We start from the raw sequence: 27,621 nt of genomic DNA, 5'->3' as shown, positions 1-27,621 counted from the left end.
ATTTGTTTAGGTTCTATTTCTTCAGACATAGAAAACAAAAATGGGCCATCATTTATTGACAGTCTTTAAATATTTGGCTGTCCTATAATTTCTTTCTGTTCATATATCTAATACTTAAGCTATTTTTTCATCTGTTTTATTCCTATGGATCATATTTCTGTACTAACAACCTAGCCACCAGAATTATTAGTTGTATCCCATGATATAGGAAACACATGTTGCTGACATAGCTCTAAGTTTTAGAAAACAGGCATTATGAGATGTCAGAAATATAAGTTGCAACTTTGCCGAATGCAGAAATTAACTCCTTAGATCAGTGTTTTTCAACCTTTTTTATGCAAAGGCACACTTTTTTCATGAAAAAAATCACGAGGCACACCACCATTAGAAAATGTTAAAATTTTTTAACTCTGTGCCTATATTGACTATATATAAAGCAATTCACTTACCAAGTTGACAGCGCGCGTTCTTCTCGCTGCTCAGGTCCTCCGCAATTGTTGCTATGGGCGCACGCATGGGACGTCAGTGACGTCCCTGCGTGCACTACCTCCCGGCGGTCCCCACGTTTTTAAAGTAAACGCGGGGCCGCAGGGACTTAATAGAGGCATCCCTGTGTCCCGAAAGCAACTTTCGGGACACAGAGATGTCCCGAGGCAAAATCACCCGGCGGGTATTTTTCTCACGGCACACCTTACACTAGGTCACGGCACACTAGTGTGCCACGGCACAGTGGTTGAAAAACACTGCCTTAGATGAGAAACAGAGATGATGACTCCAAAAACCATTGAATTTAGCAGGCATATTGATAAACTGTATTATGATTCTTGCAGATGTGAATGAATGTGAGCTGATGATTGCAGTGTGTGGGACTGCACTTTGTGAAAACGTAGAAGGAGCCTTCTTGTGCCTGTGTCCAAGTGACCATGAAGAGTATGACACAGAAACTGGGGAATGTCGCCTCCGATCAGGCCTAGGTAAGGGTTTAGTGAACAATATCCTGAAAATGGAAATTGGAGACGCAATTCTTGCAAGTTCTTCTTATTGGTCTGGGTAAAAGAAAGAATGGTGGGCTCCATGATATTCTCTGACCTTGGTGATTTTCTGATAGACATTTCATTTACAAACTAGGTAACATTATCAGTGCGTAGAAAGCATAGTCTAAATTCTTAACATATTCCAATATCATAGATTGATCATAAACTGAATTTCTTATACATATAGCTAACCTATTAAATATAATCTCATGTGGATATCTAACCAATCACTTTTTGGTCCAGAGGGGAAAAATAGCTATTTTTTAAAATACGAAATCCCATTTATGAAAGCAAGATTTGGAAACACTAAACAGTTAACATATAAATTAATAATGACATAGAGGTTGCATTTGAGTGATTTTCCTTCGGCTCCGAAATGTAGTCTTCAAATAAATGGTCTTAATATGAGATTTTCGTAATCCCTACTAATTGGCATTAGTAACATGATGTCCAGCTCCATGTAATATTTTGGGAAAGTAGAGTTAACTATTTGGTAAAATGGGGCTTTACTGACAATATTGGTTGCAACTCTTTAAAAAAGCATGCTTTAATGAAAGCATTCAAGCACACACAGCCATTAAGGACAGTTTTAAAGTAATACAAAATATAGGCTCTTTGAAATGTGTGTTGTGGGAGTCAGTGGGAGGCTAACTTTCCCACCTTAAGCAATCATTTGTAATTTGGAGAGAATTTTTATTTACAGATGGAGAATATAATGCAGACAATGCTGAATTGTATTATATTTGCATTTTGAAAGACAAATGCAAGTAAACTTCCAATTAAATATTTGGAGTTTGTGAAATATACTCTACATTGTTAAAATGAATAATGTAATAAAGTCTAGAGCAGTTATGCCAAATCTTTTTGGCACTGAGTTCCCAAAACATGCCAGAACACTGGAAACCTGAAGACCAGCTGACCGGGGTCTTTGGGTTTCCGTGCTCCAGCACATGCAAAGACCAGCTGGCATGCACTGGAAACCAGAAGAACAACTGGCAATGGCATGCATGTCCACTGAGAGGGCTCTGCATGCCATCTCTGGCATGTGTGCCATAGGTTCACCATCATGGATCTAGAGAACACTTTGCTCTGATAGATTGCTTTCATCAAATAATTTCCAGATGTGTGCACCTGTGTCGAACATAATATTATCTATGTGACTCTGTCACTTATATTATATGTTTTAATCTCATCTCAGGGGAACCTGGAAGGCCTGTATCTTTACATCCAGATAATGCAGAGCGGAAGGAGTGCTATTATCACATCAGTGATGTCCCATTGTGTGACAGTGTCTTAGCCAATAACACCACAAAAGAGGAATGCTGTTGCACAGAAGGAGCAGCCTGGGGAGATAATTGTGAAACATATCTGTGCCCAGTCATTGGCTCAGGTATATTGCATTATTGTTTATGTAATAAACATAGAAACAACAGAAAAGGAACTTCCTAAATGCTTCTTTGCTCTGAAGGTATATGTATGTGTATGGGTTTTGTTTTTTTTGTTTGTTCATTCGTGTCTGATTCTCAAAGACTGCCTGGACAACTCCCGGCTGTTTTCTTGGTGAGGTTTTTCAGAAGTGATTTGCCATTTCTTCATTCCTAAGGCTGAGAAAACAACACCCAGCTAGCTTTGTGTCCAGGATTATACTTTGCAATTTCTAATTTCTAGTTTGATGCCTTAACTACTGCACCAAACCAGCTCTCATGTGTTTTGGTATATGTATGTATAGACAGTATGTATATGGTTGTATATGCGGGTGTATAGCTATAAAGCTGCCCAAGTCAGGCCTGAATATTGAGTGACTAGAGTACAAAATCTGCTTCTTCCAGGGTCCTCTAGAGCTGTACACTGACCATTTTCTTTACAAACTTATCCAAGATGGAAAGATTGGAAACTAAGTAAAAATTGTCCAGATCTATTGACTCAAGTCATAGCCTCTTAAGGATATGAGAGATAATAATCTCTTTAAAAAACATGGATGTTGCATGGACCCAACTACAGAAGAAATAGTACAGAGATCCCAAAATCTTAATGTCCTTATATAGATCCAATGGTGTCGCCACTTCTAGAATCTTGTGTGCAATTACACCTAAAAAAGGATATCATAGGACTAGAGAAGGATCAGAGGAGGACAACTAAGGTAATCAAAGGTCTGGAGCAGCTCCCCTATCAGGAAACATTGCAACATTTGGGGCTTTTTAATCTAGAAAGGAGTTGTATAATAGGGAGCATGATTTAAGTATAAAAAATGATGTATGGTGTAGATAAAATGAACAAGGAGTTCCCCTTTCTGAAATATTATAAACAGAGGTCATTCAGTGAAATTGAATCCTGGAAGTATCAAGACAACCTAAATTTTTTTTTTTAATGGGTAATTCAACTTTGGAATTGATGACCACAAGATGTAGTGCTGGTTACCAGCTTGGCTGGCTTCAAAAAAGAAAAAAGGTTGGATCAAGTTCATGGAAGTCATGAGGATCAATGGTTATTGAACATGATACAACTGCTCTGAAGTCCATCTGCTAGGGATTAATGGCCTTTTTGTCCAGTTGCTTGGCTATATGAAAACAAACTGATGGACTCGATGGGCCAGGGGTCTGATCCAGCAGGGATCTGTTTATGTTCTTCATATTATCTCCTGGGAGACTTTAATCAACCAAGATGGACAGGGATCTAAGGTACAGGAGTTCATCCACACAGCTCCAAGGATGTTGGACAGTTCATAGGGCTAATAGATTCAGACTCTTCATAAGTAATGCCTCAGGCAGTGCCGTAAGACCTATGCAGTCAGATTCAGATTCTGAATGAATCTGAGTGATTGTATTTGATTGATGCCTACAATATTCCTGTCGGCACCTCACAAGTGTTCCCTTGGCCCCTATTTACCAGGAAAGTCAAGGTTATGCTACACAGCACCATTGATCTTAGGGGTATCATGATCAGTAGTATCTCAGTTATATAATATGCTTCTTATATTTTTCCCTTCTTCAGCATTTCATTTAATTATAATTCTTCTTTGTTAATTTTTTTGACAGTGGAATATATTGATATTTGCCCCAGTGGGAAGGGCTATATTCCTGTAGAAGGAACACTGATTTTTGGACAGACATCTTATACAGGTACTTCTAATTCTAACAAATCGAACAGCCGTTTCAAGCTCAAACCGAATCGGAGGGGTGGCTTATATTTTAGAAGAAAAAAATTATTTATTCAAGTGTTAATATCCATAATCAGATTCCCCCCCCCCCATAGATGCCACCAAATGTGAAATGTTTGACTCTGAGGTCTGTCTGTCATTATGCACTATATAAGCAATTATTATAACACAACAAACAATTCTCGTGTTGAATTATGACTTTTCTACCCTTGTAAGAACTTCAGAGAACTGCCAGTGATCCAGCAGTAAATCCAGCTCACTTCACAGTGTTCATTTTGATGTAAATCAGTGGGCTTTTCTGTATGTTTGCATTTCTTTTTGTATCCATAATTGACTTCAATAGCCAGGGCTTTGCTGCAAATAGAAAAGTTTTCCACCAGAGATTTTAGTGTGAAGAGTGTTCTAGAAATCCCTTCCTTCCTTCCTCCCTCCCTGCCTCCTCCTTTCTTCCCTCTTATTGAGGTTCATTTTCCTCCCCCATAGATGCCAATGAATGTGAAATGTTTGACTTTGAAGTCTGTCGTAATGGACATTGTGTGAACACAGTTCCTGGATACACCTGCTTCTGCCACGTTGGATATTTCTATCACTCCAGTCAGTTTGCATGTGTTGGTGAGAATCCGCTCCCTGCTTGTTTGACCTGCTTGGCATCTTTTGTAAAAAGGCATTCTGTGACATTTGTAGGGAATGATACATTTACTGAAAAACATGGCCCAGGGTGAGCAAGAGGCCATCAAAATATCAACTATTAATGGGGAAACAGCCTTTGAGTGTTCTATATGTAAAGGTGTTCTATGTGTGAGAGTGAAAGAACTCTTTTTAAAACATCTCCTTGAGTGAATTCTCTGCTGTGATCGTAGATCTTGATGAGTGTGAAAATGAAGAGATCTGTGCAAATGGCAAATGTCTGAACACAGCTGGCTCTTATCACTGCTTCTGTAGCCTTCCCCTGGTTCTGGATGCAATCCACAATCGCTGTGTCAACGTTTCCAACAGTGCAGGTGAGATTCCTCTGGATAGTATATAAACTGGTCTCTATAAACATAGAAGGGTTCTGATAGAATTCTGTGACTGTAAGTTTTGTTCTTGAGTTTAAGATGGCAAAATCAAATAGAGATAAGGTCAGAACACATTATAAAATATAAGTGTGGCAGTTGTAGTACAGGTAGCCCTTGACGTACGACCACAACTGAGCCCCAAATTTCTGTTGCTAAGTGAAACATTTGTTAAGTGAATTTGCCCCCATTTTATGACCTTTCTTGCCAGAGTCGTTAAGTGAATCACCATAGTTGTTGAATTAGTCAAACTGTTGTTAACTGAATCTGGCTTCCACATTGACTTTGCTTGTCAGAAGGTCACAAAAGGGGATCACATGACTATGGGACATAAATATGAGTCAATTGTCAAGTGTCTCAATTTTGATCACATGACCATGAGGATGCTACTATGGTCATACGTGTGAAAACTGGTCTTAAGTCACTTTTTTCAATATCACGTGACTTTGAATTGTCATTAAATGAACGGAAAGCACACACAGTTTCCTATGTAAAAATAGTAAATTAAGATGTGATCAATCTCTAGAAGATTAGAAGATCAATCTCTAGAAATACCTTCATAAATCTGATACAGAATTTAATTCTATGGATGACAGTTCTACATATGAACTTATACTGTACAACATTTGAAAGTTGGACATAAGGTTTAAATATCTGGCCTTCTATTTGATTTCTTAAATGAGGACAGAATTCTTGGAAAAATTCTTTTCTCATTCTGATTTAGGATTCATATTAGTTATTAATTAGTGAATATCAGTTGATTTTAATTATGTTATGAAGCCATAATACATGGTATTTTAATATGTAGTACGTTAATATTGCTTCATAATTTTCATTTAATATTACTCTGCCTGTAAATCTCCTTTATCTTTTCTTTTTAATTAAAAAATATTCTAAAAAAATGAAGCACCAAAGTAGGAAACTTAGTTTAAAACTATGACTCTCACTGATTGACCTTGGGCATCTGTCAACCTGATCTACTTCACAGGATTGTTGTGATAAAGGGGGGAAGGTAAAATAATGTTGGAAAAGACAGAAGGAAACAACCAGCATGCTTAGGGGCTTAGACAAGAGAATGTGGTAATGTTTAGGATTTTTTTAATCTTGAAAATAATGGAAATGGCACCTGACTCAAATATCTAAAAACATACATGGCATTGAGAAAGAGTGCAGGGAGACTTTTTTCCCCCTTCAAAACACCAGTACCAGGCATTATGCAATGAAGCAGGTTGGAAGAAGGTTGAGAAAAAGAACAAGTATATAATTAATCAGTGACTTTAATGGTTTTTTTAAAGGATTAAATACATGCATTGTAAAACAGGTCTAACAACAGATATTAAGCAATTTCTGCACGGTTATATTGCCTCCTATAGTTATTCAAATATCATAGTGCCAAAATAATATAGACAGACTGGGTATTATTGTGGAGACCCTGTAAGTCAGCAGTGTAAAAATGAACTTAACCTTGAAAACTCACTGCTATATCTGAATTGACGGAAGTGGTGGCTTAGTGGCTAAGACGCTGAGCTTGTTGAGCAGAAAGGTCAGTAGTTCAGCAGTTTGAATCCCTAGCGCTGCATGACAGAATTAGCTCCCGTTACTTGTCCTAGCTTCTGCCAATCTAGCAGTTCTAAAACATGTAAAAAATGCAAGTAGAAAAATAGGAACCACCTTTGGTGGGAAGGTAACAGCGTTCCCGTGCACCTTCAGCATTTAGTCATGCCGGCCACATGACTATGGAGACATCTTCAGACGGCACTGGCTCTTTGGCTTTGAAAGGGAGATGAGCACTGCCCCCTAAAGTCGGGAACAACTAGCACATATGTGCGAGGGGAACCTTTATCTTTACTTTTATATCTGAATTAGAAGCAATATGCTTCTAAATATCAGCTGCAGGAGGGCCAGGTGGGAGAGGGATATCTCTCCCTTTTCTATCTGCATGCTAAGATGTGTCTTGGACTGATTCAGCAATTCTATTCCTGGGTTCTTATGTTACAAAAAGGATCCTAAAAGTCAAAGTGTTTCATTACTTTGTAAAATATGTTTGAACAGTCTTGACAATTGTCTTCCAATGATATTTTAATTTATATTCCTATCCTGATCTTCAAGACCTAAAAGGCCTTGCTACATTATGATTCTGTATATTGACCCTCAGAACAGTTAAATCCCAAGCTTCTTTTTCTAGTCAATGTTGCAATAAAAGATCAAAATTCTGCAGAAAGGAAAGAGAAAAGCTCTTTTATGATTATATAAAGTGCTACAGTATTACGGCCTTAATACAACATAGAGACTGGTTTATTCCTTTTCTTTAATCTTTTATTTTTTTCAATAACAGATAATCCAAATGAACCTGACAGTGAATTAGAAATTTGTTGGCAGAAGGTCTCAACAAACTATGTTTGTAGTGAACCATTGCTGGGACGACAAACGACGTATTCGGAGTGCTGTTGCAATTACGGAGAGGCTTGGAGTCGGGACTGTGCACTCTGCCCTCCAAGGTCGTCTGGTGAGGCTACATCATTTGCTTAAACAGTTAGGCTTTAGTTGAATTTAGATTATTAATTGATTAGTCTGATTGCATCCAGTTTTGGTCAACATGATCTAAAAAAGATGTTGAAACTCCAGAAAGAGTACAGAGAAGAGCAACAAAGATTATTAGGGGACTGGAGGCTAAAACATACGAAGAAAGATTGAAGGAATTGGGTAAGTCTAGTTTAGTGAAAAGAAGGAGTAAGGGTTACATGATAGAAGTACTCCAATATTTGCCACAAAGATGGGGGGGGGGCAAACTATTTTCCAAAGTACCAGAAGGCAAGATAAGAACCAATGGCCCACTAATCAAGGAGAGAAGCAACTTAGAACTAAGGAGAACAATCAATCAGTGGAATGGTTTGCATTCAGAAGTTGTGGCTGCTCCATCACTAGAATCTTTTAAGAAGAGACTGCCATTTGTCTGAAATGGTATACAAATTCCTGCTCAAGCAGGGGGTTGGAATAAATGACCTCCAAGGCCCCTTCCAACTCTGTTATTCTGTTATATGTCTTTTGACCATATCAAAAAAGTAAAACATAAAATACAGGAATTAATTCAAGGATAAAATGGATAAAAGAAAATATAGTAATAAACGTGATAAATAGAAAGAATTAACATTTAATAAATACATCACCTTCACATGATACATTGGTCTGTTTGATATCATGAGTTCTTAGCTCAACTGCCTTAGCTATAAAAGTACCAGTTCTGCTCACAATGTGTACATTAGGACACAGTAGGAAATAGAACAGACTGTGATTCATATCCCAGTAGCCTGTTGCTTCAAATAGGAATGTTAAATATCTGAGAGGGGCATATACTTGTCAAACAAACATAAGGATTTGAATGTTTGAATGTTTGAATGTTTAATAAATTTATAGGTCGCCCAATCCCGGAGGACTCTGGGTGGTTTACAACAATACAATTAAAATAAAAGTTAAAAAACACAGAAAAAAAACATAGTTGTTTTTTAAAAAATAGTTTATTTGATGGCCGGGGCACCACATACTGTATATTTGTCACCTTATGATATAGCAGGTGATGGAAACACCATATTTGACTGTGGTATCCAGCAAACTCAAATCTTGCTCTGGAATAGGCTTTTCTTGAGAATTGTGTCAAGCTTGTTGACAGATATTTTTCAAACTGAAAAATATTTTTTTCTTAAGATTTAAAGGTCTACTTTTGTCAATAACTCTATATCTGTTTGGACACTGATATCTGGGATCCTGTGTTTAAAAATTACCCTTGCCTGGGAGGCAGTTAAGAGTAAATACTGGGTTGAAAATCATGTTGCGAAGTAACTTGGTAACTTTGAAGTTGGGCCTTATAAAAATTTCTGTCTAGATACAAGACCAACTGGATTCATTGTTCTTATTGAATTTTACTGCCATTGTTCTTTACTAGAATGTTTTTTGTTTTCAGTTCAATTATTTTCAATTATTGAATACTGCTAGGAGAAATCCCTGCAGTTTTCTTGGCAAGATTTATCAGAAGTGGTTTGCCATTACCTCTTTCCTAAGGCTGAGAGAAAGTGACTAGTTCAAGGTCACCTAGCTAGCTTCATGCCCAAGGTAGAAACTAGAATTCCTAGTTTCCTAATTTCTAGCCTGATGCCTTAACTGCTACAACAAAATGGCTTTCACTAGAATGTATAGTTAATATTAAGTTTACCTAGTGCTACTTGAAATATTTCTAACATTCATGGTATAAATCCATGAATTTTTATACCATGAAAGACTGCATAAAAGAGCAACAAAGAGGATTAGGAACTGGAGGCTAAAACACGCATAAAGAACGATTGCTAGAATTGGGTATATAGAGTTTAATGAAAAGAAGGATTAGGGGTGACATGATAGCAGTATTCCAATAACTAAGTGTTACCACAAAGGAGAGGGAGGAAAGCTATTCTCCAAAGCACCTGAAGTTAGGATAAGAAGCAATGGATGGAAACTAATCAAGCAGAGAAGCAACCTAAAACTAAGTAGAAATCTCCTGACAGTTGAAACAATTAATCAGTGGAACAACTTGCCTCCAGAAGTTGTGAATGCTGCAACACTGGAAGTTTTTAAGAGACTAGAAAACCATTTGTCTAACATGGTATAGGGCTTCCTACCTGAGCAGGGAATTGGAATAGAAGACCTCCAAGTTCCCTTCCACCTCTGTTATTCTGTTATCTATTATCTGAAGACACAGGCACATTCTTAGTTACAGTAAACCAGAAAGCCAGAGAAATTCACAAAGAACATACTTGATTTACATTATCCAATCTTTCCTATCTCTTTCGACCACTGTAGAAGCTTAAATTTTTAAATATTGAAAACCAACTATGGTATTAAAAGTTAATATTTTCCTTCCTCATTGCAATGCTTTCTTATTTTTTTCTATTTCTTGGCTCATTGAGCAACAAGCCAAAAGTCATTTAGGACTGGATTTGTTCGGTTAAGCAAACTGATCACCCCACCCACCACTCTAGATTTTTATACTAAATCATTCAGTCACTAGTCATTAGGTTTTTATTTTTTGTTTGCTTTGTATGAAGTAGCTTCCTAATGGAATATAAGAGAAAGCTGTTCATTTTGGATGTGGTTAGAAACATAGTCCAAAACACACAAAATAACCCAAGATAAGGAATAGGGATCTTATGTGGTTGTTCCCACATTTAGTGCAGCTGGCTTTCCCTAGAGAACTTTTTACCACAATCTGTCAAAACAATTTCTCACGCTAGGAATCCTATTAATGCTAATTTTATCTATTGTTTCCAGAGATTTGGTAACTCATTCCTGAGTCAGAAAATTTTCAGACTAGTTTGCAGCAATTAAAACAAAAGCGAAAAATGGAGTGGCGCAGTGGTTAAATGCAGCACTGCAGGCTACTTCAGCTGACTGCAGTTCTGCAGTTCGGCTGTTCAAATCTCACCGGCTCAGGGTTGACTCAGCCTTCCATCCTTCTGAGGTGGGTAAAATGAGGACCCGGATTGTTGTTGGGAGCGATATGCTGACTCTGTAAACCGCTTAGACAAGGCTGAAAGCCCTATGAAGCGGTATATAAGTCTAACTGCTATTGCTATTGCTATACCCTCAATGTATGGTCCTTAATGGAACTACTCGGCATGGAGGGAAGTATGCAGGGGGCTCCTCAAGGTCCTATTTTGGGCCCAGTGCTCTTCAAAATCTTCATACATGACTTAGATGTGGGCATTGAAGGGGCGCTCATCAAATTTGCAGAGGACACCAAACTGAGGGGAACTGCCAATGCTTTAAAAGATAGACCCAAGTTTCAGAAGAATTATGAGTGGGGCCTATCCAGCATGATGCATTCGGTGACAAGAAAGTAAGGTCCAACACTTAGGCAAGAAAAATCAAATGCACAGGTAGAGGATAGGCAGCTGGCTCAACGGTAGTGCCTATGAGAGGGATCTAGGTGACCTGGAAGAACACTACTTAAGTGAGTTAGAGTGTGCTGCAGCTGCCAGAAAAGCCAATGCAGTTAGCAATAGCAATAGCAGTTAGACTTATATACCGCTTCATAGGGCTTTCAGCCCTCTCTAAGCGGTTTACAGAATCAGCATATTGCCCCCAACAATCCAGGTCCTCATTTTACCCACCTCGGAAGGATGGAAGGCTGAGTCAACCCTGAGCCGGTGAGATTTGAACAGCCGAACTGCAGAACTGCAGTCAGCTGAAGTAGCCTGCAGTGCTGCATTTAACCACTGCGCCACCTCGGCTCTGAGCTGCATCAACAGAGGGTTTGTATCAAGAACAAGGGAAGTTAAAATACCACTCTATACTGCAGTGTCGAGGCCACATTTGGAATTCTGCATCCAGCTTTGGTCACCATAATAATAAAAAAAATGCCGAGACCCTAGAAAGAGTGCAGAAAAGAGCAACAAAGATGATAAGGGCCTAAATTCTACAACGGGAGTTACCAACTCCCAATCTGTGGATCAGCATCAGGCTGTGGCATGTCAGAAACCAATCCATGCAAAGAAGCAAAGCCCCATCTGTGGGATGCAGGCAGCACATGAAACCACACCCTCTCCGCTCTTTGGAAAAACCTTTATCTGGTTCCTGGTGCCCAAAAGGTTGGGGGCTACTGCTCTAAGTTCTGTGAAAATGACTAAGAATGGAGATACAATTAGCTGGAGGGGGTCCCTGGTGTTCTCTGAGCTTGGTTGTTTTCTTGCAGAAGTTTCCTTATCCAAACTAGATAACATCATCAGGACTAGGACTGATGACATTTCCTAGTTTGGGTAATAAAACCTGTGTATGAAAACAATCAAGTTCAGAGAGCACCAAGGGCTCATTTCAATCCTGAACTACAATTTTTCTTCTTATTTGAACCACCTTCAGTGCTAGTTGGCAGTGGGGTTTGCTCTCAGTTTATATTCTAGAGCATGAGTGTCAAACACAATCGCATCACATGACATATACTGTTTTTTCCTTTGTGAATCTGAGGTGAGCCTGGCCTGTATGTGATGGCCTGCGGGCCACCAGTTTGACACCCCTGATATAGAGGCTTGCCCTGTCAGTGTTTCAACACTGAGCTACAAACAATGTTTAGCTTAATGAAGAGAAGATTGAAAGGGAACAAGATAGCAGTATTCCAACACTTGAAGGGCTGCAGAAAAGAGGGTGGGATGAGAGTGGTTTATCTATTCTCTATTGCACCTGAGGATAGGATAGCATAAGAAGTGATGAGTGAAGTTTATTACAGGAAGATCCAACCTGGAAATAAGGAAGAATTTCTCATAGTGATAACTATTAAGTAACTTCTTTCTCAAAGTTGTGGATGCTTAATCACTGGAGGTTTTTAAGAAAAGATGGGACAATTATTTGTCTGAGATGGTATGAGGACATCTTCAGGGTCCCTTCCAACCCTATGATTCTTTGAAAAACCACACTTATTTGGATTGTTGACAAATATAAAGTAGGCATATAAAAGGTATGAAATCAGATACTCTATACTTATATATTTAATACACATGTTATACTGTACATTTTATAACTATATTTTATATAATAATCATGTATCTAATCAGATTGGTAAGATGCTCCTTGGGAAAAGCATTCCATTGCCAAAATGCTATTACAGGGTAATCCTCACTCTCAATCCCTAGTTGACTCTGCTGCATCTTTAAAGATAGATAATTTATAATAACACTTGCAATATTCAGGCAGTATTGTATGAAAAACTGTTCCTTTATTAACCTCTTCTTTGCTCTCTCTTTTTAGATGATTTTTATCAGCTGTGCAACATAGTAAATGAGGCTGGACTTCGAGAAAGGCCCAGCTACGAGTATGGATCAAATCAGGACAGTCATCAATATGAGCTTTACATCCCAGATCTGGAGCCCTATTTGAATCGCTTGGATGAGGATGGAGTAGCTGATACCAACAGAGAGGAAAGCAATGCATTTCAGGATAGTGCAACATCACAAAGACAACAGATCCACCCAGATCAGACACAGCCTCACTACATGCCTGAGCACGTTGGTAATTGTCAGGGAAAAATAAATAAAAGCTCAGTTATGCTTAGGTATATACTACTAGTATATTACTCCAATTGTAGGCATTTCAACCTTCAATCCCATCTCCTGCTTTTTAAAGAACAGGTCCAGAGATTCGCCAAAAATGCAAGAAAATCTTGGTTTCAGCCAAATGCTCAAACCAGATTCTTCCAACATCCAGAGAGAAGTTCTGTAATAGCTAATTCCACAGAGCCAGCTGTGCCAATCCAAATTAAGAGATTATGTATATCACTCACAGGTTCATACAGTTGGAAACCTCTCTGATTTCTTCTTGTAATCATTTTTATGTGCAAGTATTCTTAATTAGATTAAAGAAAGAGTAAGTGCCAGGAGGGCCAATGGAAAGAAAATGTCTTTTTCTGTTTGGTTTTAGTGTGCATGTGTGTGTGTGTGTGTGTGCGGCAGGGGTGGGTTCCTGCCAGTTCTAACCTCTTCCATAGGAGAGGTTCCACAAATGCCATTTAGAACTGGTTCCAGCTCCCTCCCCCCGCCCATCCGCACATCATCAAGATGAAGAACGAGAGGAGGAATTCTGGGAGTTGAAGTCCACAAGTCTTAAAGTTGTCAAGTTTGAACACCCCCAGGGATTTTTTTTCTAAAGAATTAGGGGTGCAAGGGTCTTGTAACTTGACAGCTTTAAGACTTGCACACTTCAATGCCAGAGTTCCTGAGCCAACATGACTGGAGGAGGAATTCTGGGAGTTGAAGTCCACAAGTCTTAAAGCTGTCAAGTTTGAACACCCCCGGGGATTTTTTTTCTAAAGAGTTAGGGATGTAAGGGTCTTGATAGCCTTAAGACTTGCATGCTTCAATGCCAGAGTTCCTGAGCCAACATTTTGGTTGCTAAGCAAGTGCATTGTTAAGTGAGTTTCACCACATTTTACAAGTTGACCACGCCCACCCAGTCACATGGCTGGCAAGCCACTCCCACTCGGTCACATGGCTGGCAAGCCACTCTCACAAAGCAGGCCACACCTACAGAAGAGGTTCTAAAAAAATTTGAAACCCACCACTGGTGTGCGCACGTGTGTGCGCACATATACACATACATTTGAAAGAACCATTTTAGCATTTTTCTTTCTACAAGATTATTCCATATTGTTTTTTAATATATATTTCATCTTTCAGAACAGTACAGCAGCTTTGAAGGGCTACAAGCAGAAGAGTGTGGAATTGTTAATGGCTGTGAAAAAGGACGCTGTGTGCGTGTGCAGGAAGGCTACACTTGTGATTGCTTTGATGGCTTCCAGTTGGATTTGAAGCTCATGGCATGTGTCGGTAAGTACCATACTGTAGTTCCATGGAAGAAAATATGGTAGATCTTGCCAAAAACAGTAAAGTGCCCCAAAAGCCCGAGTTACTAATGCATCCTTTTAAAATGTTGTTAAACATAATTTTAATTGTTGAAGAGGTTTTTAGTGGGTTTGTTGCCATTGTTACTATGCTAAAGACAAGCAAACTGCATTATCACTTAGTGTGTATATAAGCCAGTCCACAGAAGGAGGTCTAACTAGGATTACAATTAAGCATTAGTGATCATGAATCAGGAATGAAAGAGCTGTGTTCATTTGCAGAAAGAACTGACTCATGGAAGATTTCAGTGCTTTAGTACTGAAAATTTCTTAAAGCATATTCTGTCAATAGCTTTTATACAAGCTGTCTATAAACACCACTGCCTGAATATGTCAACCCATCAGTCCTAAGGACATATTTTAAAGGAACTCTAGAACTAACCATATTATGACTGTTTATGTAGTACTGTATCTTGTTTATTGAATATTTATAATTGCTATTACCTCTTATTTAGCCAGTTGAGACTTCAAATAAAAATGCTTCTTTATATGGTAGGTCAGCTCAGCACAGAATGATTGGTGGCTGTAAAACCCAGGTGTATTTGTCAGTTCCATCTCACTCAGGAGTGTTTTGCTGGAGAGTTCATGCTCTTACCAAATTATTTGAAGGCACAATTCAAAGTTTAGAAGAGCTCTACTTCCTTCTAGTAAAGTCTTTATGCAATATGAGGTTAATTCAGAAAGCAAGTATCTCACACTGTAAAATGAATATTTGAATCCTGATCTTTTGAATCACTTTTGAATCACTTTCAGTTTAAATGAGATACAAAGAACAGCCATGATATATTCAATGTAGGTATGACCTGATAAACTAAAAGGGGTGTGAGAAAGGTTCTGTGTTGTTGAATCTGAATAGCATTCCTTTTTTCCCCTGTCCCCATCAGATATCAACGAGTGTGAAGCAGCAAATGCCTCCATGAATCTTTGTAAAGGTAATGCCTGTGAAAACACAGAGGGCTCCTATCGCTGCACTTGCTCACCTGGCAGTGCAGCTTTAGTGGAGCCTCACTGCATTCCAGAGACTACACAAAATCCAGAGGCGGCATAATTCCAAAAGATGAGTTAAAGAGGAGGCAATGTTTTCAGCTATTTGCTTCAAGAACTGGAAATCTGTGCAGCTGGACAAGCGTTTCAGGGAACTCAGCAGTTTTGAAACATTTTATTTCCCAGAAAGCAAAGACTCAACATGTGGATCTGTCCAATTACAGCATTTCTGCCAGTGTAAACACTCAGGGCCCAATCTTCATATACTGTATGTGCATTGGAAAAACCATCACACCATTTTTATCAGAGATTTTTGGCCTTGTTACTAATTTGCATTGGATAGATCAGCAGTACACTCTTTCTTTCCTGTTCATCTTTTGTTTCTCTGTTTATATCATAGGTGACAAATTTGTGCCCCCTGAATTATTCTCACAACGCTTTATTGTACCAATTTGTCTTACAATGTCATCTTACATTTCTTTACCATTCATAGAATGCTGCTTCCTAAATTTACTTATAATCCTTACTCTAGCCTTTTCAGCTTTGTGTACAAAATGGGTATGTCTGCCTCACAGCTACTAATGCATTATGTCCTCTTTATAGCACGACTGAAGGAAATTCACATTCCACAGATAACAGACATTTGGCTTTCAATTGAATCCAGCCAAAAATCTATATAACCTTCCCTTAAAGTTATATTAGCAAAACAAAAGACACAGTACCCTACATCCAAGCCCAGAACATATTTTGCCCTGCAGTTAGAGCAACTATTTATAATTTGATTGTGGCTTGGACTTCATTGGCCTTTTGGGGGCTTTCTGTTCACAACTACATTCAACTGCACCTTCTGTGATTGCTGAAATGTTACTTTGGGAAGTGGGAAAGGTTATAGCTCTTTAGATTTAAAAGGAATGCAGAGTTTTCCATTGGGAAAAAATACAACATGTTAAATAAATTTTTTTTTAAAAAAAATTGTGCCTAATAGGGCTGATCATATATGTTTCTACCTTCTCTTTCTGAGCTGGAAATTCTTGGGACGAACCAAATTAATTAGCAGATCCTATTGATTCAACAAGTAGAAGACAGATGGCTAGTTGGGAAAAAATACTTCTACAGATTGAGCAAATTAAAACATTTTATATATGATAGTATAGCTTTCAGTCCCAGCAGGATCCTCCAGCAGTATCCATCATTCACATATGTAAGATACTCTTTAGAGTATTAAGAGACTATACCAGAGGGGGCATTCAGCAGATTCTGACCAGTTCTGGGGAACCAATAGTGGAAATTTCGAGCAGTTCGGAGAACTGGTAAATACCACCTCTGACTGGCTCTGCCCCCATCTATTCTCTGCTTCCCGAGTCCCAGCTGATCGGGAGGAAATGGGGATTTTGCAATATAACCTTCCCCTGGAGTGGGGAGGGAATGGAGATTTTACAGTATCCTTCCCCTGCCATGCCCAGCAAGCCACACCATGCCCACCAAGCAAACCCACAGAACCGCTGGTAAAAAAAAATTAATCCCATCCCTGGACTATACTTAGCTAACTACAACTGGTACCAAAAAACTAAGTAGGGCTATTCTTGCATGGAAGATCAATCTAATTTTTCAGGGTTATAAGCTTGATTGAAAAATTGAAAGAATGTACAAACCATTTCTATATTGTTGCCAACTACATGGATATGTTCGTGTAATTACTTGAGTCACCTTGAAGGAATCTTTTTATCATAAGCAAATATTTTCACTATCATCAAAAAAGAGAGAGAAAACTTAATTCTGCTGATTTATTAGAAACAGTTACAAAAGCTGACTGCATTTAGGAATACACCCCACAGCAACTTTAAATGACTTACAAGATAGTGCAAAATGATTAACACAAATTATTTCTGCATAGAGATCAAGTGCCATTTGGTTTGGCATCTACAGAATTAGTCACAAAAGGTGGCTATCCTGTCTTGTTTTGGCTCCAGGTGGCAACTGCAGTTGTAAAAAATAGTTTAGATTATGATATAAAGAGGAAGGGGGGGGGGGAGCAGATGGAAATTTGCAGCCAGCATCTGACCACAAGAGGCACTGAAAAGATAGAAACACAGTAATCAATTTTGCTGGGCCAGGGATTGTTTTAGAAGACATTTTTGTGGTAGGTATTCTATATCAAGCAATTCAATTGTAACAAACATTGCCCTGAGTTACAGCAAGATATCCACCAACCCACTGTTTATTCTAGCTTTATCCATTTTGTTCTTCATCTAGACTATGTCTCTGAGAACAATTATTGCACAGATACTATAGGATAAACAGGAAATGCGTTGTGTAGCAAAATATTTTACTTGTCTTTATCAAACCCCACGTTCCATCCTCTGTAACCCTTGAGGGCTAAATGGCTTTTTTAACCGGTAATTTCAACCGGAATCTTCCAGCAAAATAGCAGTCCTTCTTGGTCATCAAATAATTGCCACTTGACAATAAGTTTAATCTAGAAAAAAAAAGAAAGTAATGAAAATAATTGATCTCAGATATTAACATTTGGGGTTATTGGAAGAAAAAATTGCAAAATGCTGCATGTGAATTTAACTTGAACTTGAAATAGGTTTCATATCTTTCTCATGTATGTTTGAAAGTAGGGATCATACTCATAACTCCCTTGCCAACATGGCAAATTTCTTTCTCTGAATAAATTTATGTTGTTGAATATTTGTTAGAATTGTTACATTTTGCATCCCTTGTTCTGAGGGATAAAACAACTGAGATAATTATTTTGTGACGTTTGAAGTCACATTTCCATAAACACAATATAATGAGCTGTATTACAGAGACCGTATCATTTGACTGCAGAGGGCAGCTATAGCTGAACATGTTATAGAAACAATTCCTTGTTCTAATTGAGGTCTCCTCCCTGATATTCTAAACGTGGAAAGGTTTCACAGAAAGAAGCACTGTATGAAATCTTCCACAATCTGTATAATTTAGAAATTGTACTTTCACAAAGTTAGGCAAATATGTGAGCTAATGGTCTTCCCCTGGAGAATGGAACCCTATCTCTGGAGACTTAAACACCCTCATTGCAAAAGCAGCCAAGTGGTCAATTATGAGCATCCTATTTCATAAATGACATGAAGAACCATGAAAAGTAGCTCAGAGATCAGTTTACTAAGAAACTCACAGATGGGTACTCGCTCTTTACTGGAAGCTTGTTCAAGTAGCTGTAAGAATGACCATTGACGATAGGGCACTTGATCCCACTCTTGCATCCATCAGGCTCTTCAAGTGGGAAAGGAACGTCTACGAACATCACTTCTCCAAACACCTTTGCTGTGCTGCCTTGGCTTTCAATTTCTGAAGAAGAAAAATGAGATTAATCTTAAGAGGACAAGGAATGGAGACTACAACACTGCATTTCACAATAAGGAAGTGTTCACAATGTTCCATGTCCGGTTTTCCTCCTTTCCTATCCATTAATCCAACTGCTTTATAATTTATAGCACTGCAGATCAGTAAGTCTGATGATGAATTTTCTGCTTTACTTCCCTTTTCTGAGGTTCTTACAGAGAAAACACTTCCATAAATAAAACCCGCTGCATATAAAACTGTGGTTGTTCTCATTTTGTACTGTGCATATACTAGAAAATCACAGCCGTTTGCAATTTTCCCGAGCATATATAAAACAACAAAAAAAACATTGAAAATCATGTTCTACATAGATTTGTCATGGGTTTTTGTCCATGGACTCCATTAAAACTATGCATAGCTGATTGCTAATAATGATTCTCAGTGAAATTGTTTCATATAAAACTGCTTTTATATAACTGTTCTAAATGAATGCATTTATGTGTAGGACATTTGGAATAATGAAAATAGCCTCATTATGAATGTTGAAAACATTCTGAAAAAGTTTCAGAAGTTTAGGAAATTAATCTTGTGCTTCAAAATGAATAGATTTTACTTACTACTGGAAAATGTCACATTGACGCTGTAAGACACTCCTTTGTGGAGAAGGCAAGGTAGGGTAGGACAAGGAGTAATATTAACCTCCAAAATACTTCCATCTTTGGAACCTGTGCAGAAAGAATGGAACCACATAATTTTGGAGCAACCCTCAAATTCCACAATAATACACACGGCCTTGCAAGTATTTATATATTCATATATAGTGTCATCTGTCTTTGATTGATGTGCTTATCACTTTAAGAGACAGGAAGAATCATAAGCAGTGCAGAAACAACAAGAATCAGGAGGCAATGGATAAAAATGATTCAAAATTGTACCCAGTCACTTTAGGGAAATCCATCTAGTTATGTGAGAATGAATCATGACCAGCAAGAGGTAACGGTTAAGGAGAATAACACAAACACTACAGTGATTTAAACCTCAAAACACCTCCATGAGTAAAATCAACAAGGGCAAATACAGGGTGTCTTCGACTCACAATTGGGACCAGAATTTCTATTGCTATTCATATATAACTTGTATTATTTTATCAATGTATACAATGCAAATAAAAATAGGCAATTAAAGGAAGGAAATAGAAAAGGGGAAAGAAAATATGAGGTACAAAGGAAGGAAGAAAAGGTATTCTATTCAAAGAGGAGAATATATGTTTTTTATTTGGATATCACTTCTGGTTTGGTGGTTGTGATGAAAAAAAATATATGAAATGCTGATTTTGGTCTTGCCAATTAGATAGATTTGTTGTGACAGAAATGGCTAGTTATATACTAATGCAGGGGTGTCCAATCTTGGCAACTGGAAGTCCTCCAGGCTTAAAGTTGCCAAGATTGGAGATCCCTGTACTAATGTGTAAAAGTAAAAAGTTGAGGTTGCAACGTTGTTATCTTGTACTGTGTTACAAAGAATCGGATGTCAACGCCTTTTTCTTTCTTCCCTTGTACCTCATATTTTCTTTCCCCCTTTCTTTTTTCCTTCCCTTGGCTTCGTGTTTTTTTTCCCCTTGTATTTTATACACAGAGTTTCTATTGCTAAGCAAGGTGGTTGTTAAGTGTGTTGGACCCAATTTTGCGACCTTTTATGCCATGGTTGTTAAATGAATCCAGCTTCTTCCTTTTCACTTTGCTTGCTGGAAGCTAGCAGGGAAGGCTGCAAATGGTGATCACATGACCCCATCATGCTGCAGCCATCATAAATACCTACCAGTTTACAAGTACCCGAATTTGGATTACATGACTATGGGGGATGCTGTGACAATTGTAAATGTAAGGACTAGTTATAAGTAATTTTCAGTGCTGTTCTAACTTTGAATGATCATTAAATAAATGGCGATAAGTCGATGTCTATCTATACCAGGGGATCTGGCTTGCGGGGCTGCCCTAGAAATGGCAAAGGACCGACCCATGGTGCCTCTGCCAGCAAAAATGGAACTTGGGATGGCTGAATGTGGCCCTCCCAGGCTCCATTTTCAGCTGTGACTACCTCCTACCACCCCCTGCCAGTGAAAATGGAACTCCGATGGGGGAGTGCCCCCCAGCTCCATTTTCACTGGCAGAGGGTGGCAGGAGGCCGTCGCAGCTGAAAATGGAGCTTTGGAGTCTGTTTTCACTGGCAGAGTGCTCGGGCCACCACAGACACCCCCAACACAAGTGACGTCAAACTGGCCATGCCCCCTGCCCCCACCGCACCCGAGGTCAAACACAACCCTGATCCGGCCCTCAATGAAATCAAGTTTGACACCCCTGATCTATACTGATTTCATACGGGTATGGTTTTTACATATAGTATTTACAGATTAGTGATATGAAATCAGGATATTAATCTTCAGGTTTCTTGGGACAATTTCTTAAATATTACCGTGCTTTTGTGCAAACAGTGTTTCCCTGTTTTCATCATGTCAACTCAACAAATTAAGTAATTTCAAGCTTGTTAAAATATGCCGAAATTGCATTTCAGAGCAAACAAGACCTATTGGGAGGGCATTTAGCAGTTTTAAGAGATAAAATGTGGGCATTAAGTATTTGTGGACCTGAAGGTACTAAGTTTGCTCCTTTAAAGTACATGACCAAAAACCATTCAGTCTTGAGGCCATTCGGCATTTCAAAAGACATGCTGGTGGCTTGCCAGAGCTCATCTATCTATCCATTTGTCTAGATTGGTAATAGTAAGCATCAAAGCATTATTTAAGATAAGTACTAAATCACCAAATCTTGGAAGAAAGATATGACCACAATTCTCCAGATGGCTTATTGCCCTTTGGCATGAATTTACCGTATGTATTTATTCTCAACTGCTAGCCCCCCTCTCCAAATCATTATGGTGTGCTTTTTTCCACTACAAGGAGCTGTTACTGTCAAAATTATTTGGCCACCATAAATCAAGAATACCCCTAACAAATGTTCTTAAGTGCAGAGTTCACATTTCTGCTGTAAAAGTTAATGACAGCTATAAGGAAAAAAAGGACATTTTTAGGATAAACTCCTTGACCCCCACCCCAATGATCTTAGCCATTGGAAAGCATGCCTATTGCTATATCTATATATCCCTCACCTATATAGCCTTTGCTCAGGTTCCATTTTTTAGATTATAATGGTACAAAATTGCTACTTTTTATATATAGAATTATACTATGTTCATCTCAACCTTACTGAGCTCACTGGAGCTTACTTATGAGTAGACCTGCAAAGCCCTAGATACAACTGGCCTAATTTATTCTTTTCCTGAATAGGAATATTCTAAAAGTATCTGGCAATTCAGATACAAACTCTGGCAAATTCCTATTTCAGCTGTATGCATAGTTGAGCCAATTAACAAAAACAGGCACTGATACATTAGTGCTGCATCAGTCATATGAGGATAAAAGTCATATTCTGCATGATACAAAAGCTGATTCACATATTCCTTTCATTTGCTATGGTGTACGCTAGTATATTTAGGACACAGTAAAGTGAAGATGATTCATTTACTAACAGTCACACTGAGCAAATCTTGATTCTCTTTCTTACTTTATTGTTTGTGCTAAAAAGCACCAGGATGACATTGAACAAATTCTCTATGTCTTCAGATGTTATGGAGTTGTGGAGCTCACTTGGTGACTTTGAGCCAGTCATTCTCAGCCCAAACTACTTCAGAAGGTTCTTGTGGTAGTTATTATACTAGGGGAAATCTCATACTAATTGTTTCCTGCAAACACCACTCCACTTTTGCTTCTATTTATTCCCTATGGGAGGGACTATTCAGCATCCCTTTGTGCCTTTACTTCCAAGTCAACCCCTGTTCCTTAGTTGTTCCCTTTTCCTGACAGCTCTGTGCATAAGCGCATCTGGAATAGGCTCCAGCTTTTCTTCTGTCCCACTTATCTCCAACTCCAAAGTCAGCTGATAAATGTTGGATGGCCTCTGCCCCAACTCTGCCTCCAATGCAGAGTACCCATCAGAGTCTTCCTCAGACTCCAGGACTGGTCCAAGTTCCTCCCCAACCTCCTCACTGACTGCTGGCGGGCCACAACACTGAGGCTGTGACCACACCTGCGATGCACACAGGGCATCTGTGTGATACTAGCATGAGTGGGGAGTATGTGTGAGGGGCACATGCCCTGGCCAGCCACTCACACAGCCCAGTGGCCAACAGCCCATGGCCCAGTAGTGGGCTGCAGCCCCCAGGTTGAGGACCCCTGCATTAAATAACCTGGCCCTATACTATTTTTTGTATACTATTGTATACTATTATACATTATAAGTAGTAACCAGGACTTTGAATTGCACCAACAGGTAAGCAGAGTAGTTCACAAAGCAGCGGGGTCACACAGACATAACAAGACATGGTAATGTTGCCCATTCATTACATTCTGAACTACTTCTAGCATCTGAGTAGGATACTTCAACGATAGCCCATTCCAATAATCCATTCATGAGGTGATATGGCATGATTCACTGTCTAAATAACTCCCCCAGTTCAGAACAAATTATCTTGTGTTCATCAAAACCGTTACAACTGTTAATGAGACAATCCTCCAATGAAATTGTACATAAATCTATTCAGAATTAAAATACTAAATGTACTTGAATAAACTGAGAGCCAGTTTGGTTTGGTGGTTAAGGCACCAAACTAGAAAGCAGGCGATTGTGAGTTCATTTTCGGTCCTAACCATGAAAGCCAGCTGGATTACTTTGGGCTAATCACCCTCTCTCAGCCCAACCTACCTCACAGGGTTGTTGTTGTGGGAAAAACAGGACAAAGGTGGAATGGATAGTTGTCATCTTAAGTAATTTGTAAAAATAAAAGCAGGATACAAACAAATAAATATGATAATTACAGCCAACTCTGGATGAAATAGCTTTGTCCTTAAGAAAGGCAGGAAGAATCTCATCAGCCTGACTCCTTCCTTCCTTCCTTCCTTCCTTCCTTCCTTCCTTCCTTCCTTCCTTCCTTCCTTCCTTCCTTCCTTCCTTCCGCCCTGCACACCAATCCCCTTCAGTTTCAGAGAATTCCCTCAGTGTTCAGAGACAGTTTAGAGCAAGGCTGTCAAACTCGTAGCCTGCAGGCTGGGTGCGTCACGTGCTGGCCACACCCACACCCAGTTTAGCAAAGATGGAAAAGTCTGATATGTCTTGTGATGCCACCATGATGCCGTGAGGTTGACAACCCTGGTTTAGAGGGGACTTAATAGGAGACAATGAGAAGAAAAAGCTCCCACTAACACATTCAAAATTCATTTACAGTGGCATAAACTTGATGCATGGGGAACTCAGGTTTACCAGGCTGAGAGCTGTATTTGGAATCTGTGACCTGAAAATCACTACTCTCAAAGATAAATGTGAGAAGTAGATAAAGTGAGAAGACAAAGGATGGCAAATGATCAACTACATTGAAATGAATTAATTAAATCTGACTATACTTCCAGTCTCAAAGAAAAGCCTGCAACTGTATTAGCAATCCTAACAGAAATGCAAATCTGCTTTGCACATTGTATATAACTTGGCTGTGGCAGAAATCAGACATGGCTGTTTGGGAATTATAATTGAGAAACAATAAGTATTCATTCTGCCAAAGACTAGAATTTACAAAAAGAAAAAAGAAAAGAAAAAAGTTAAGATTTAGAAAATAGGTTAGAACCAGAAATTTTCTGTTCTATACGAAAAATCTTTTTTCTCCCTATAAATGTCTGTCAAAACCCCATTAGTCAACAAAATCTCATTCTGTGAGCTAGTTCCTTGGCTGTACCAAGTGATGGGCTCACAATTTCAGCTGCAGCTCCCATGATAGGAGCTAGGGGGAAAAGTTCAAGACACAGAAACTAGCTATGTATAATCCTGTTTCAAAGTGTTATAATCAAAGAGCAATTTTTTTCTGATAGATTAAAGTTACATTCTAGGATAACTTCAGATACACTCTTGTTTGCTAGAAAATTTCAAGTCATGTCAATATCAAACATGTTTGAGCTACCATTATCGTTAAGGTGGGCAACAAGTGAATAAAGATTAAAAACATATTTTAGAAGAGGAAGGATATATAAAACAATAGCTCTGAACTAACCCTCCCCAGAGTTTCTAGCTCTTTATCAGTAATTTATAAATAAAAATACTACCAATGGCTTTTCCTGCATTAGATGGATCCTATCAAACTGGATTTTTCCAACTTTTGCTCCAACTTTTACATTTCTGTAAGAGAAAACCTAGAACTTGAGAGAAGCAGGCTTAAGGGGAAAGTGGGAGGAGGAAGAAAACTTACTATTCATTCATGTTGCACTGTACATATTTCCTCATCACTTTATTTTATAAGAATTAAACATCAGTGACTGCATCTTGCCCCTAGCCATATAGTATCTAAGTTTAACCGCAGAGCACCAATGCCCCTCTTGCTGCATTGGAAGATGTTCTGAAAAGAGAATTATCTGGTTCACACATAGCATTCAATTACCCTGTGCTAAATCATCACTCATGTGTTCATGACCCACAGAGCAAAAAACCAGGCTCTAGTCATATGTGCCAAGCCAAACGATATGATTCAGTGAGTCACGCAATGCCAAAAAGCTGGATTAAGTGAAAAAACAATGGTTAGAATAACCATAGTACTGGTAAAGTTTACACTTAAGTACGAGGTCCAGTATTTTTTCATATCCAGTGTGAACCTAATCAGTGAAGAAGATAACCAACCCACGGCCTCTTTGTCACAATCTACAGTCACTCTTGCCACACGCATCTGCTTCCATACTCTTCAATGATGACATTTACCTGTATTTATCATGTAGCAGACAAAATAAGCAGCAATTGAGAGATTATTTCAAGCCATTTGCAGACACCCAAAGGTACAATAAGTACAATAAGTACAATAAAACAGATACTTCCTGACTACAAGAACTCTCCAACAGGCAGCTCTAAGTTGGAGCAAACTGGCTTATGAAAGTGGTTTCAGGGGAATGATGGCAAGAAGCTGGTCTCCCCCATTGAGGTCCCTTTGCTACAATAGAAGGAACCCCCAAATAATACTTTGATCACAGATTCTCAGTTTCCTTGGAGCAGAGACGCTTTGGGAGCTGGTCTCCCAAATTTACTGATTTCTGGGGCTGTCGGAACCCGGAAAAAACATGAGAGTAGGCGCTTGCCTTGCCTCTTTAGGCACAAGGCTTCTCACCCACCTTTCATACCCGCCTACAGAGATCACCCACCCGAGTTCTCTGTCCGGGGGAACCACTGCAAGCATCGCAACACCATGTGATTCCTAAGAGCAGGATGAGGAGGCGGAGGAGTGACAACTCTCGGGCAATGCTGGAAGTTAAGGGGTCCACAACAAACACCATGCAAGAGAGTTACTCACCACAGTCCGCAAACTTAACGGGTTCGGCCAACACCCCGGAGCCGACGGCCAGAAACAAAAGCAGGGTAACAGTCAACATTTCTCCTCCTTTCATCAGCTGTCTCGCAGACCCGAAGAACAAGGAACTGCTCTGGAGCCGGCGGAAAAATATGAGCCAGCGGCCGGATCACGTGAAAACAAGCCCAGCCCAAGCCCGCCCCCTACACAGTCACCTGATGGGAATCGGCCTATCTTCCTCCGCAGTCTGCTCTAGACCTTGGCGGGCTAGCGCCTGATTAGGACTGAAGGGTCACGGTCAGCGCGGCGCCTGGTGGTCGAGATACCTTAATTTGTTGGGTCAAATGTGGGATTTCTGCGTGCCAAGCGTTCCTGCGTTTCTCATTGAACTTTCAAATATATTTTTCCCTTTCAGAAATCCGTGACCGTCTTAAAACAGGCTTTACTGACGAGTCTATATTGGGTGTACTAACCCAACACAATAATCCATAGATTATTAACACACTGCACAATTTGAGTCCATAGAATTTACTCAACTACAAACATGCAAACCACTTTTTAGTTTACTGCTGGAGTTTTCAATGGAGCATACATTTTTGTGCATTACCATGTTCTACAAATATCCTGCTTAGTGGCTGCCTAAAGCAGTGTTTTTCAACCCTTTTTGTGCAAAGGCACACTTTTTTCATGAAAAAAATCACGAGGCACACCACCATTAGAAAATGCTAAAAAAATTTAACTCTGTGCCTATATTGACTATATATAAAGTAATTCTCCCACGGCACACTTTACACTATGTCACGGCACACTAGTGTGCCGTGGCACAGTGGTTGAAAAACACTGGCCTAAAGTACAGGTAGTCCTGGACTTACAACAGTCCATTTAGTGACCATTCAAAGTTACAATGACACTGAAAAAAGTGACTTGCCCCATGATTGTGTGATCAAAATTCAGATGCTTGGAAACTAGCTCATATTTATGACGGTTGCAGTATCCCAGGATTCATGTGATCCCCTTTTGCATCCTGACAAGCAAACTCAATGGGGAATCCAGATTCACCTAACAACCATCTTAACTAACTTAACAAATGCAATGATTCATTTAACAGCTGTGTTAACAACAAGAAAAGTCGGGGCAAACTCGCTTAAATGTTTCACTTATCATCATACATTTTGGGCTCAGTTGTGGTTGTAACTCCAGGACTACCTGTTTAAACAG

At 39.1% G+C, this 27,621-nt stretch overlaps 2 protein-coding genes across 2 annotated transcripts in view; one reads left to right on the top strand and one right to left on the bottom strand.

Moving 5' to 3' along the window:
- LTBP2 (latent transforming growth factor beta binding protein 2) overlaps window positions 1-16,608 on the top strand; it is a 106,880-nt gene extending 90,272 nt beyond the window's left edge. The window contains exons 26-34 of the mRNA XM_087724183.1: window positions 831-974; window positions 2,233-2,424; window positions 4,070-4,153; window positions 4,675-4,803; window positions 5,052-5,192; window positions 7,582-7,752; window positions 13,014-13,274; window positions 14,438-14,587; window positions 15,546-16,608. Coding sequence (XP_087580309.1) covers window positions 831-974; window positions 2,233-2,424; window positions 4,070-4,153; window positions 4,675-4,803; window positions 5,052-5,192; window positions 7,582-7,752; window positions 13,014-13,274; window positions 14,438-14,587; window positions 15,546-15,709 — 1,436 coding nt within the window. The 3' untranslated portion in view covers window positions 15,710-16,608. The remainder of the gene's footprint in view (window positions 1-830; window positions 975-2,232; window positions 2,425-4,069; window positions 4,154-4,674; window positions 4,804-5,051; window positions 5,193-7,581; window positions 7,753-13,013; window positions 13,275-14,437; window positions 14,588-15,545) is intronic.
- An 807-nt stretch (window positions 16,609-17,415) lies between these two features.
- Window positions 17,416-26,542, bottom strand: NPC2 (NPC intracellular cholesterol transporter 2). The gene is made up of 4 exons (XM_014057149.2): window positions 26,407-26,542; window positions 19,593-19,700; window positions 18,809-18,981; window positions 17,416-18,121 (listed from the first exon to the last, which is right to left on the bottom strand). Exons 1-4 carry the CDS (start codon window positions 26,498-26,500, stop codon window positions 18,035-18,037), a joined length of 462 nt encoding a protein of 153 aa, XP_013912624.1. The 5' UTR covers window positions 26,501-26,542; the 3' UTR covers window positions 17,416-18,034.
- Window positions 26,543-27,621: the final 1,079 nt, after the last annotated feature.

This window comes from Thamnophis sirtalis, unplaced genomic scaffold (genome assembly GCF_051295495.1).
Source record: "Thamnophis sirtalis isolate CommonGarterSnake01/CBP01778 unplaced genomic scaffold, rThaSir2_p1.2 scaffold_1, whole genome shotgun sequence".
Taxonomy (NCBI): domain Eukaryota; kingdom Metazoa; phylum Chordata; class Lepidosauria; order Squamata; family Natricidae; genus Thamnophis; species Thamnophis sirtalis.
This window is presented reverse-complemented; position numbering and strand designations above follow the sequence as displayed.